At 37.1% G+C, this 13,095-nt stretch overlaps 1 protein-coding gene across 2 annotated transcripts in view; it reads right to left on the reverse strand.

Moving 5' to 3' along the window:
* Window positions 1-13,095, reverse strand: part of TMEM8B (transmembrane protein 8B) — a 2,953,746-nt gene that overhangs the window by 1,224,850 nt on the left and 1,715,801 nt on the right. For both annotated transcript variants that reach the window (XM_044079042.1, XM_044079038.1), the window contains exon 6: window positions 7,842-8,239. In XM_044079042.1, the coding sequence (XP_043934977.1) occupies window positions 7,842-8,239 (398 nt within the window). The remainder of the gene's footprint in view (window positions 1-7,841; window positions 8,240-13,095) is intronic.

Here is a 13,095-nt window from a genome sequence, read left to right on the forward strand (position 1 = left end):
ACATTGGCAAAGCCAGATGAACTATGTGCACTAAGAATATATTTATGTATAAGAAATGCACAAATACAAAATCATTATAATGAGATCCACTGACTCACTGATTTACAGTGACTGGCAAGGAACATACCAAACTAAACTTGAAGTTAAACACTGGAAAGTAATTCCATGGTAGATATACCAGAAGCAAATGCATATTAATTAAATCATTGGTGTAGGGAGCTCCAGTACTATAGTAAGTTGTGCTGCCTTATACTCAAACCTTAGTACTTCAAGGAATCACTAACATTTTCACAATAAATACTCTCAGAAGGAAGCAAATCCAGAGGTCATTCAAGGGCTTCACAATACTTACAAGTAAACTAAACACACAGGTACAGCTATGATAACATTAAAAAGTAAGAGAAGAGTAAATTCAGCTATCATAAAATAAAAAGTAAGAGAAGCAATTCACTTCTTTGAGAGGTACTGCAAACACTGCTCTCACAGGAATGGAAAATAAGACCAGAGATTCTTTGTCTTTTTTTCTTCCAAAACTTAGAGAGTTTAAAAAGGAAAGAATGATATTTGCCTAATCATGGTCTTCCACACCCAGTAGATTTTTTTTATTTCCTCATATCGTGCTCATTGTTGGGTGTGGGAGTCACAAATGCTACTTCTTCACTTAAAGAAGGAAGATACTTTATATTATTTATAATTCCTACTTATGTTATCATCTAGGAATTCTTAACTGAATACCCATTCTGTAGGATCTTTGTACTGAAGAAGAAATATCTACATGCCCACGAGACCAAATTCTCCAAGCCTTGTGTTGTTTTGAATGAAGTGCTTGAGTTACAAAATGCAGATAACTTTTTTCTATTGGAAATCACTACTAGTGTTGTTCTTATGTAGGAACCAGAGCTGAATTTCTTTTTTATGTTTGTACAACCATGAAGGTAGTATATCTATATAGATATATCTATATATCCATCTATATTACCTGGGAAAGTCCAACTTGGGAAAATACCTTTTTCAGCAGAGGACTGGGGAGAAAAGCTGCATGCAAGTGTACACACGGTTATACATTTTTATTACTTTTTTTGTTACATAAAATTCAAAGTGCAACAGGAAATTGAAATCTTATGCAGTTTCATAGGACAATATTAGCTAAGTAATCTTAACATAGTTTCTCAGCAAGTAATCACTGACATAGTTCCATAATTAAATACAGGATACAACAACAGTCTTTTAAAATCTAGATCATGTGATGCATACAGTAGTGGACTATAAAGAGGTGTATAAGGACAACAAGTGTTAGAAAGTAAAAGGTATTAATATAAAAGTAGATGAGGGGAAAGGAAGATGTGGAGAAAGGAGGTATAGAAAGAAAAAGAGATTTGTGATAGAGATGTTTACAGTCGAAGGCCTACAGTTATTGCTATAGAGAAGTGGATGAGTATGGTCAGAGGATTTGCATGCGAGTGCAAATCTGAGAGGGAAAAAAGGCGCTAAGGGGCTGAGAAGTAATATAGATAATAAGTATTACTTGTTTGACATAACATTTAGCGGAGAAAATACAGATGGAACTTAGCCATGTGTGTAGCAAATGTACTTCTGTGTGCACTTTAGGTGCTGTATAAGTTGAATTTTAAAAACTGGTAGTTTGGCTGTTAGTTTGATTGGGTAGGATAGAATTCCAAAGTTTTGAATTATAACTGGAGTACATAGAGCCCTCAGCATTGTTGTCTGATTTATTTACTATCAAGAGGGATTTGTTGGAATATCTAAGGTCTCTGCTACTAGAGTAGAATTAGAGTATATTTTGGAGTGTGGGGCATTTTGTTGACATGTATATATTAATTTATGACCCATACTTAATTGAATGAAAGTTAAATAATGGGTTAGTTATATCTATTCCAGTTTTCTTAGATATATTCAGTGGTGGGATCAGTGTGTGGCATTTAAAGCAAATTTGGCTAGTTTATTGTAACATGTTTGATGAAAGACAGCATCAAATATTTTAGATAGATCTATGAAGAGGGACAAGACTAATTTGCCTTCATTTTCATTTTAGTCAATGGTATTTGTGAACTTGAGGAGGATGGTTGTAGTGCTGTGATTGGGACAAAAACAATGTTGTTTACTGGTTAATAGGTGTTTGTTGGTGAAATAATTAATGGGTTGTGACAGAATGCAGTTAAATAGTACTTTCAGTAGTGGGGATGGGACTGCTGGTGGCCTATAATTTGAGAATTTGGTTGAATTTCCACCTTTGTGCAAAGGAATGATGCAGGATGTTTTCCATATGGCTGGAACATGGCTTTATGTGGCTGAGCTGTTAATAAGTGTAGAAATAGGGTAGGCAACTGCTTCAGCTGCTATCTTTAAGTATTTGGCTGGTAATTTATCTGCTACTAAGGTTGGTTTTAGTTTGATGAGCAGTTTTCTTATTGTGGAGGTTTGGGCAGGTTTGAAAGCGAAATTGTCAATTTTATATTGAGGGTTTGGGGTACAGAGGCAAAGTTTGGGCATTTTGTTTGATGAGTGATAGGAGAGAGTTATGGAAATAGAAGTTCAACTGTGTTGCTATACTGTCAGTGTTGTTAGTGAGAGGTGGGAGAAGAATACTGACTAGGCTGGAAAAGCATTTTTATGGTGCACCAGAATAATCTGGGGATGTTTTGGTATTTTTCCTTGGATGTTGGAGTAGTTTGACTGTTTATCTTTTTTTGTTTTTTTTTTGAAAGGTTTCTAAGTTGTTTAATGTTTTATAGGGATTCTTGCTTTTTGTTTAAATAACATAGTTTCCACGGTTTGTCTTTTTATTTAAGTAGTCACATGATTTCTGATGTTAGCTAAGGGGCTGGTGTTGATGTAACTCGAGTTCTCAGTGGAACCATTTCATTCAGAATGTTTAGGAAGCTATTACTAAAGAGAGTAACAGAACCATCTAGTGGCAGTACTTTTAATAGATTCCAGTTGTGTAGATAAAGGGAGGAGATGAAGTTTTGTTTTTAAAGTGTTTCAGGTTGCATACTTGCTTATATATTATTGTTCTGCTTGGGTACAGATGTTGTCTCAGCAAGAAGGTTGAGAAATAGTTACTAATATCATCAGGGGGACATCCTGTAAGATTTGCGTTTGAAATGTTAATGGTTAATATCCAGTCCAGAATTGATTGTCTGTTTTTTTCTTATCAAACCTAGTTGTAAACTAAATCACTACTAAATCCATGCAGATTTAGTGAGTTTCTGAACTGCAAGTTTGCCAATCAATGTTGAAGTCACCCATAATGTTGGTTTCTTGGTGAGTGTTTTGAGATGTCCACTAGAAGATGTACTCAGCTGTTGTTATATTATTGCCTGGAGGGATACAGATTTCTAATGATGGTAATATATTTGTTTTTGCATTTATTTTGAGTTTTGAGAGAAGGAGTTCAACACTGTTGAATTTTGAAATGTTATGGTTGTGTAACTTAATTTCAAAATTGTTTTAATAAATAATTGCTATATCACCACTGCATTTGTATTTCCTGTCTAGTTTATATATGTTAAAGCTGGGGAGTGAGATTAGACTATCTTTTATTTCTGGTTTTAAGCAAGATTCAGTTAAGACTGCTGTGTCAGGGGAGTATTGGCATAGACTGGCATGAAATTAATGTATCTTGTTTACTATGCTTCTGAGGTTCGCATTTATTAGAAATAAATTTGTTCCTCTACAGGGAATGTCTGGTAGACTTTTGAGATTAGCTATGTGGCTTTTTTTGAGAGTTTTGTCATATGTGTTTGGGATCTGGGTTTGGATAAATATTACCACTAAGACTGAGATGAGAAATTTAGTGTAGTGTAAGTTTGTTTTCAGTTTCTTATTAAATATTACTTGTTGATTTTTAACATGTATTTGTATGTATTTAAATGTGAACATGTCAACATAGGTTGTTGCGTGGAGTGATGGGGATATTTGGACTGCTATATTTTTAGTGGAGGGTTTGCAGAGGTAATGATTAGTGGGGAAACAATAGCTGTTTACTTGCAGGTTATGGTAGGATGTTAGTTTTGCAATTGGAGTAAGAAGTAGAAGCATTTATAGGTAAATTGGAAATATTATGGAAAATTGTGAGAGATGTTAACTTTGCAATAGTGTGCAAGGCTAACAGATGATGTATGTGTCTGAAATTTAATTTAATTTAATAGAGATTGGTGATTTTGCTATGTATAGTAATGTATGTAGTAAGTAGTGGAGGGCTATGGTTGTTTATCTGTGAGAGGTTGGAACTGCAGAGAAAGTAGTTTGCACAGAGAAAAATGTGTGCAAATGGTTTAGGTGATAAGAAATAGAGTTGGGGACTGGTACAATGGGGAAATAATCAGTTTAAGATCTGACAAGAAGTAAAGTGATAAACTATTATGGTATTTGCTGGAAAAAGGATGTGGGCAGAGTAATAATAGTATAAGTACAGATATAGTGGGGGTGGGAAATGGGGATGGGACAGGGAAGATGATTGAGATGGACCCGACTATAGACACTTTGTGTTATCAAGCAGTCAAAAACTTGTCAATCAGCTTGATGAAGCTACAGGTTAAGTGAATGCAGTTTTCCAGCACTCACAGCCCTTATCCTACAAGAAACTGGTTCATAGCAGGCTTGGATAGTATTGCATTCAGAATGAATGCTTTTTACATAAGTTGAAAACTGTATGTGCCAATATGCCAACTCTGATAGAGGTATCAGAAAAATACTATATGATAAGGGATAAACCAGAAGGTGAATTTGGACAAAAATAAAATATTTGTTACTTCACTGGGAAAATGGTAGGAACTTTCTATTGGCTGCATTCCAAGTTTTTATGCGGGTGCCATCCAGGTATATTATACAAGTATTGCAATAGATCTTTTATATTCTGATTGTACTCTTGTATACTTTAATATGAAATATGTTGTCAGTTAGAGATAGTTACAAATGAAAATAAATTGCTATAGCAGTTGCACATACATGGCAAGTAGTGCTTATTGTTCTTCTGGCACTAAAAGCCTGTCATCCAGGTAGTACTGTCTCAGCCTGTTCTCACTAAACATATGCAGTTCAAGACAATTTAACTTGGACTAGTCACTGGGCAATCTTAATCTGGGATTTGTACACATGGACTAAAGAAAGAAAGCGATTAGTGGGAATGCAACAGTGTAAAGTCTGCATGGAATAACTATTTATTAGAATCAGGGAGTACTATATAAGAATGGGCCATTCTTCCCAAAATATATACAAAGGCATTGCAACAGCACATTTGGTGTGTATGTGTGTGTGTGTGTGTGTGTGTGTGTGTGTGTGTGTGTGTGTGTGTGTGTGTGTGTGTGTGTGTGTTCATATCTGTTTGTGTGCAAGTGTATGCATGCATGTGAGTGAAAGTGAGATTGTGTGTATCTATATCTAAATACATATATATATATATATATATATATATATATGTATATATATATATATATATATATATATATATATATACATATATATATATATATATATATATATATATATATATATAGATACAGAAACACACACATACATACACACACACACACACACACACACACACACACACACACACACACACACACACGCATAACAGTATAAGGGGTGTGTGGGCTTGCTCCCATTTAAGGATACAGGGGAAATGTCCTCCAACAAAACTGCTTGCAGGTTAATTATTCATCATGTTAATTTTTTACCCATTTCTGTTTGGTGTTTTAGTGCCTCACTAGCTTGTTACTCAGTCATTTCATTAGTACCAAAAATGTTTTGACCCAAAGACATTGCAAAATCACACTCTACTTTATTGATAAGCATTTATATTCAAATGGTGGCTTTTCTTCCAACTCATCAGCAAATAACTTTAATAAAAGGCTAGTAATTGCTGTCTTTACTTTTTGAGGCTGATGAAGAAATGTTATAACCTCACGTTGGGTCACCACTGAAAGAAAAAAATGAGAAACAGTTGAGAGATCTGCACACTTTTTTAAGTAATAAGTCTCTGTTGATGAGGTGGGCATAATGGTTAAAGCCTTTGCCTTAGAGATACAAGGAATGAGGTTTGAGTCTTACCTCTGATTATTGGTTAGCCTTGTATTAGTCTACAAACTGATAACCTAGTATTTACCTATGAACCTATTATGAGAAGCAGGATCCTGTTTCCAAATAAATATGACCCCACAGAATCCAGGATAAAATACACCAGAAGGCAATAGACCCACCTTGGGAGGTTGGAATACAGGTATGAGGAGACCATAAGGCCCTTCAACCATGAGTATAATGGCAGACTAAGACATCACAATTCAAGTTCTTATCTAACACTGGAGTAAAAATGGCTGAGTGAAAAGTAAAGGGCAGTGGGAACTTGAATTCAGTGTGAGTGTATATGTCTGTAGCCAGAGATGGGGAAACAAAAAAAAATCAGACTTCAGACCATGTCTCAATATGATAAAACGAAATCTATTCCATGGTTTAAATTTGTATACATGGCCAACTATAGTTATTACCTTACCAGTCTTAATGAAGTTTATTCATATTATTTCCCATAATGCTCATAATAGAACCCACTTTATATATTGCATTTTCCCATCATAATCTTGGCAAAAAGGTGGCAGACAGCCTGTTATTATAAGATAGATATAGGCTTGCAGACAAAATCTTGAGTATTTGAATTAAACATAAAAGCCCAAAACATACCTCTTGAAATAAATTAAATAAACTACAATGTAAATGCAACAAATAAATTAAAAAAAAGGTAAATGAAATATATGTGGAACAGGGGATAATAAACAAAATATCTGATATGCTGGTAATATTGAAACAAAGTTATTCAGTTTATTAATCGTTGTTGGGGCAGTTGTCACAAAACTCATTCCAAAACTGTCTGTAGTAGAGATTTAATTTATGATACCCTGTACGCACATTTATATCTATATCTATCTATATATATATATATATATATATATATATATATATATATATATATATATATATAAAATCTCTCTCTTTCTCCCCCTCACACTCTCTCTCTCTCTCTCTCTCTCTCTATATATATATATATATATATATATATATACATATATATATATTTATATATGTATATACATATATGGGTCCACTGAATTACTTTGGCACAGCACAATGTCAATGAACTATTGATTAACCACAAAAAGTCGACAAATACAGCCCCTTTTCAAAGAGATTGTATATATATATATATATATATATATATATATATATATATATATATAGTGGGGGAGTCAGGAGGGAGTTACAGAGGGTCTTGTCCCCCCTGCAAAAACAAATTTAGTATTTTTTTTTTTGCATGTGGTAAGGATTTTACTCATGCATATGCAGTTGACTGTCAGTGCTTCTATTTTTGACCTTTTCTGGTCTACATTCTTGCAGTCAGCATTGTGGTGTGTTGATGTAATTCAGTAATCCCATATCTATGCATCTCTATCTTTTTATATATATATATATATATATATATATATATATATATATATATATATATAAAATACATATAACTGTGTGTATGCACATATATATGTATATATATATATATATATATATATATAGATATACACACACACACACACACACACACACACACACACATATACATATACACACTATGTGTAAGTGAGTACTCAATATCCATTTTAAAAACATTTGACGATGGTACTCACTTGGTAAAATGTAAGTGTTAGTTTGCATCTTTAATACAAATGTCATTGCTGCAAAATTAAACATTTTTCTATGCATGTTTACAATAAATGAAAGAATAGTTTTGTACATGGCTATACGTGTGTATTGCCTTGTATTGATAAACTCACCAAGTTGAGCTTGAGTTCCAAATTCAGCACTCCTCCACTGTCTAAGACAGGCATCAAGTTTATGACAAACACGGCTGGCCTGTCAGGTGGTATAGAAACGTTGGGCCCAAAGAAGATGTAGAAATGCACAGAAAATGTGTCAAGTTCATTCCTGAGGGTAGGTCTAATGGGCCAGCATCGATCACCTGCAGAAAGGGGAGATTGAGGATTTGGTTGTTCTTCCTGACTGGAAGTGGCACTCTTTTCTGAGCCATTTTGTTGCAGTGGTGTTTGCCCACCCAGAAACGGAAGATTTTCAGTAAGAGACAGACTGCCCGTGGAGCCAAAAGACTGTGGCATGTTAAGTGATGAACTTGGGGGTACTGATGCACTTTTTGAGAAGCCTGGCTTTGCGCAATCTGTAAAAGAAAGTAAAATGCTATTAGCTCCATCAGTGCTCATGCCAGCATTTTTGAATCAAGCAAAAGTAAAGTGATGAAATGTTACACCATTGACAAGTGAATATACCTATGCTCAAAAGAGAAACACACTTGCTAGAGTTTGTTTGGACAGAACACATTTCAGATTTAATGTGAAAACAGATGTTATATTAAGTATGCCCACCAGAAGTGACAGTATTATTTTGTGTCTATGACCACCAATAAATGTATTCAAGCAATGCCAATCCTTCTGAACATAATGCAAAGTGTAACAGAGCATATGTGATGAGTCTGAACACATGAGAAGTGCGACTGAGCATATGTGAAGAGAGTATGATCACATGGGAAGTGCGACTGAGCATATTTGATGAGTCTGAACACATGGGAAGTGCGACTGAGCATATGTGAATAGTTTGAACACATGGGAAGTGCGATTGAGCATATGTGATGAGTCTGAACATATGGGAAGTGCGGGTGAGCATATGTGGTGAGTCTGAACACATGGGAAGTGCGACTGAGCATATGTGATAAGTCTGAACACATAGGAAGTGCGACTGAGCATATGTGATGAGTCTGGACACATGGGAAGTGCGACTGACCATATGTGATGAGTCTGAACACATGGGAAGTGTGACTGAGCATATGTGAAGAGTCTGAATACATGAGAAGTGCAATTGAGCATATGTGATGAGTCTGAACACATGAGAAGTGCGACTGAGCATATGTGAAGAGTCTGAACACATGGGAAGTGCGACTGAGCATATGTAAAGAGAGTCTGATCACATGGGGAGTGTGACTGAGCATATGTGATGAGTCTGAACACATGGGAAGTGCGACTGAGCATATGTGAATAGTTTGAACACATGGGAAGTGCGATTGAGCATATGTGATGAGTCCGAACACATGGGAAGTGCGACTGTGCATATGTGATGAGTCTGAACACATGGGAAGTGTGGCTGAGCATATGTGATGAGTCTGAACACATGATAAGTACAACTGAGCATATGTGAAGAGTCTGAACACATGAGAAGTCCGATTGAGCATATGTGATGAGTCTGAACACATGGGAAGTGCGACTGAGCATATGTGAAGAGTCTGAACACATGAGAAGTGCGATTGAGCATATGTGATGAGTCTGAACACATGGGAAGTGCGACTGAGCATATGTGAAGAGTCTGAACACATGAGAAGTGCGACTGAGCATATGTGATGAGTCTGAACACATGGGAAGTGCGACTGAGCATATGTGATGAGTCTGAACACATGAGAAGTGCGACTGAGCATATGTGAAGCGTATGAACACATGGGAAGTGCGACTGAGCATATGTGGTGAGTCTGAACACATGAGAAGTGCGATTGAGCATATGTGATGGGACTTAACACATGGGAAGTGTGACTGAGCATATGTGATGAGTTATCATCATTATCAACAGACGCCTTCTTCCCATTTTCTACATGGGGTCATGGTGTCATGTAAACTGTTGCTGTCTCTTTTGATTCAATGCCACTCTCCTACCTTCTTTGACAGTCATGCCTGACTGTTACAGGACTTCCCTCACATAATCTAGCCATTTCTTTACTGGACATCCTCATTTCCTCTTGGCTTCCTCCTGTCTGTCCTAAAACTTCTTCACAAGATTGTCTTCTGCTTTTCTGCACAATAGCTCAAACCAGCATAATCTGTTCATTTTGACCTTCTATGCAATTGGAGCTACTGTGGCTTCTGCTGTGATGTCCACATTTCTTCATCTGTCCTACATTATGCATCCTAACCCACATCTCAGGCACTTCATCTCTATCACATCCAGCTTTCTTAACTGGTCCAACTTTACTGCACATGTTTCTAAACTATATGGTATTATAGGTCACACCAGCTTTGTACACCTTACGTTTCGCCTTCTTTGGCATTCGTATGTCATATACTACTACTGACACTCTGTACCAGTTGGCTACAGCCCCTCTGATTCTAGTCCTGACCTCCTTTCTCCTTATTCAGCCTACCAAGATACTTAACGCTGTTAGTCTGTTCCATTATTTTCTCTTCTATCTCATTTCTGAGGTTCTTCTGATTTCTCTCATTTGCTACAATTACAAACGTCTTATCTTTAATCAGTTTTATCCCATGTGCCTTCAATTTTACATTCTACTCCCCTATCCCTTGCTGAAGTTCCTGCTCAGAGTCTGCTTGCAATGCCACATAATCTGCATAGAGCACCTTTGGTGTTCTGTCCCCCACCCCCCAACTTGTTTGCTCATGTAGTCCATTACCACTATAAACAGCAGTGGGGCCATAGCTGAACACTGAGGGATATCCAGTCACACTGCAAAACCTTCTATGAGACTGAGCCTGTTTGTACTTGAATTACTGGATCCTCAAACATAGCCTGCACTAATTCTACAAATGTTTCTAGGACTTCAAACCACCACAACACTGCCCAAATCAGCTTTTTTGGAACATTGTCATATGCTTTTTTCAAGTTATAAAATAAGTAAATACATAAATAAATAAATAAATAAATAAAAATAAAAATAAAATAAAGTTTAGAAATGTCCACATGGACTCTTTCCTTATCTCTAATTTCTACTCAATTATTTGTCTCAGTGCAAAAACTGAGTCAGTTATTCTGCATCCTGATCTAAATCCAAACTTCTTATCGCCCCTCCTATCTCTTTTGGTAATCACCCCCCCCATAACTTTCATGCAGTGTGACAGGAGTTTGATACCTCTGTACTGCCTGCAGTTGCAGATGTCTCCTTTGTTCTTGTACACTGACTTATGCTTATTCTCCAGACATCCGGGACATGCTTTTCTCTCGATACTGCTAGGAGTCTCCTCAGGAGCCATTTTTCTTCTAACTCACCCGGCATCGTAATCTGCTGTGACCTCACCAGAACATGCTGATTTCATTGATTTTATTTTCCTTAGTGCTGTCTTACTTCTTCTAGGGTGGGATCTACATCTTCTTTCATTCTGTGCTGTGTCTGGGACACTACAACTTCTGAGGGATTTTCTTCTTTCAGAAGCTGCTCAAAGTCTCTTTCCATCTACTCTTGATTTTCTATGGGCTGGTGAGCAGGTTGTTGCTTGCATTCCTTATGGTGTCTGACTGTCTTCTTTATCTTTCTGCATTTGCCTTGCAACCTGATAGAGTTTCTTTGTACACTTTACCAAGTCACTTTCCATAAGATATTGGGGTGCTTCTGATGCCTTGTTTTTTACTGTTGAAACTCATCTCTCAGCCTCTTTTGTTAGCCAACCAGTATTCCTTCTTAACCAGTTCAACCCCCCCCCCCAATTGAAACACTCCCTATTTCTTTTGATAACCTTCTGGACTTTTGCATTGCGCCACCAGCTGTCCTTATGTACCTTATTTCTATAGTTGGCTAAGCTGCATATCTGTTATGTAGTCTTCACACTTGCTGTTTTCAGTCACTGCCATTCTTCTTCCACTCCAGCTATTTCCTTTTCTTTCTGAGGTGCTAGAGCCATGAGTAATTTCTTGAACTCTTGTACTTTCTTCCCAGTCAAATTCCAGGTCTTCAGCCTAGTCTCTGTTGCCTTTAGAGAATTCTCTGACCACTGCTTGCAGCTGATTGTAGCCGCCAGTGGTTTATGTTGTGGTTGATTGGTTCATTGGGGATGACCTTGCAATGGATTCTACCCCAGTGCGCTTCCTCTACTAGGATAAAGTCTACCTGAGTTGCATGTTGGCTTCTCTTGTATGTGATTTTGTGACTGTCTCTCTTACTGAATCATGTGCTGGCCACCATCAAGCTATTTGCTAGACAGAAGTCTAGAATGCCCTCTCCTTTTTTTTTTCCTGTTACCCCAGCCAGGTGGAACCAGACAGGCAATCCTCATATCCTCTTCTATTTGTCCTGATAAGTGCATTCAGGTTACCCATTATCAACACCAATTCATGTTGTCTTGCTTTATCTAGTAGGTCTTGTAACTGCTGTTTGAATGCACTCTTTTTATCACTATCATAACCCTACTTTGTGGCATAGGGTAAGATTATGAATAGTGAATTATCCTTACACTGGAACCTTATTGCCATGAGTCTATCATAAATTCTGATGACACCCCTCTCTGTCTTCTGAAACCTGTCCCTCACCACTATTCCTATACCATTTCTAGCCTGTCCTCCTCCTCTTCTTTAGTAGAATGTGGACCCCAAAACAAGTGACTTTGCTACACTTCCCTTCCATCTCCTGAATAAATAGGAAGTCATGCCTCCTCCTCACCATCATGTTGTCCATTTCCAAGCTGCAGTCTGTCAGTAACTTTCAATGAGAGTAGGAATTCTTAATTCATGTTTTGTCAGGTTGATTGGTTTTACATCCAGGTTTCATTCAACATATCTATCCCAGGTAATCTAAGCTGAGCAACTGGACACCAGCATGGTGAGCACACCCTGGTCAGTAAAAGGCACATGCACTCCTTCCACTATTAGTGTGAGTCCCAGTAGCCCGAGTTGTCAATCCACTTTTGTTAGGCAAATTACTCAACATGACCAACTCAACTAGAGACAAATTTTACACCATTAAGTGGCTAGTCCTTACAAAGTGTGCAGTCTGTGTTCATTGTTTTCCTATCTTGAGGATACTTTGTGCCCAAAGTAGCTGGTCTATAGAAGACTCTTCCCCCTATTGGGCTCCATCTAGAGTCTATGACCATGCCCAGAGCTCCATTCTTGGGTGAATTTGATTTGGAAACAATCAACAGATATTTGGTAGGTGGGAGGAATCCCACAGAAACCAAGGGAGAACATGTAAACTTCAAACAGGCATTGGCTGGAGATCAGGATAGAACTATGTAACTTGTGCATGGGAGG

Source organism: Protopterus annectens, chromosome 1.part1, assembly GCF_019279795.1.
Source record: "Protopterus annectens isolate FY-2018-M chromosome 1.part1, PAN1.0, whole genome shotgun sequence".
NCBI classification, from domain to species: domain Eukaryota; kingdom Metazoa; phylum Chordata; order Ceratodontiformes; family Protopteridae; genus Protopterus; species Protopterus annectens.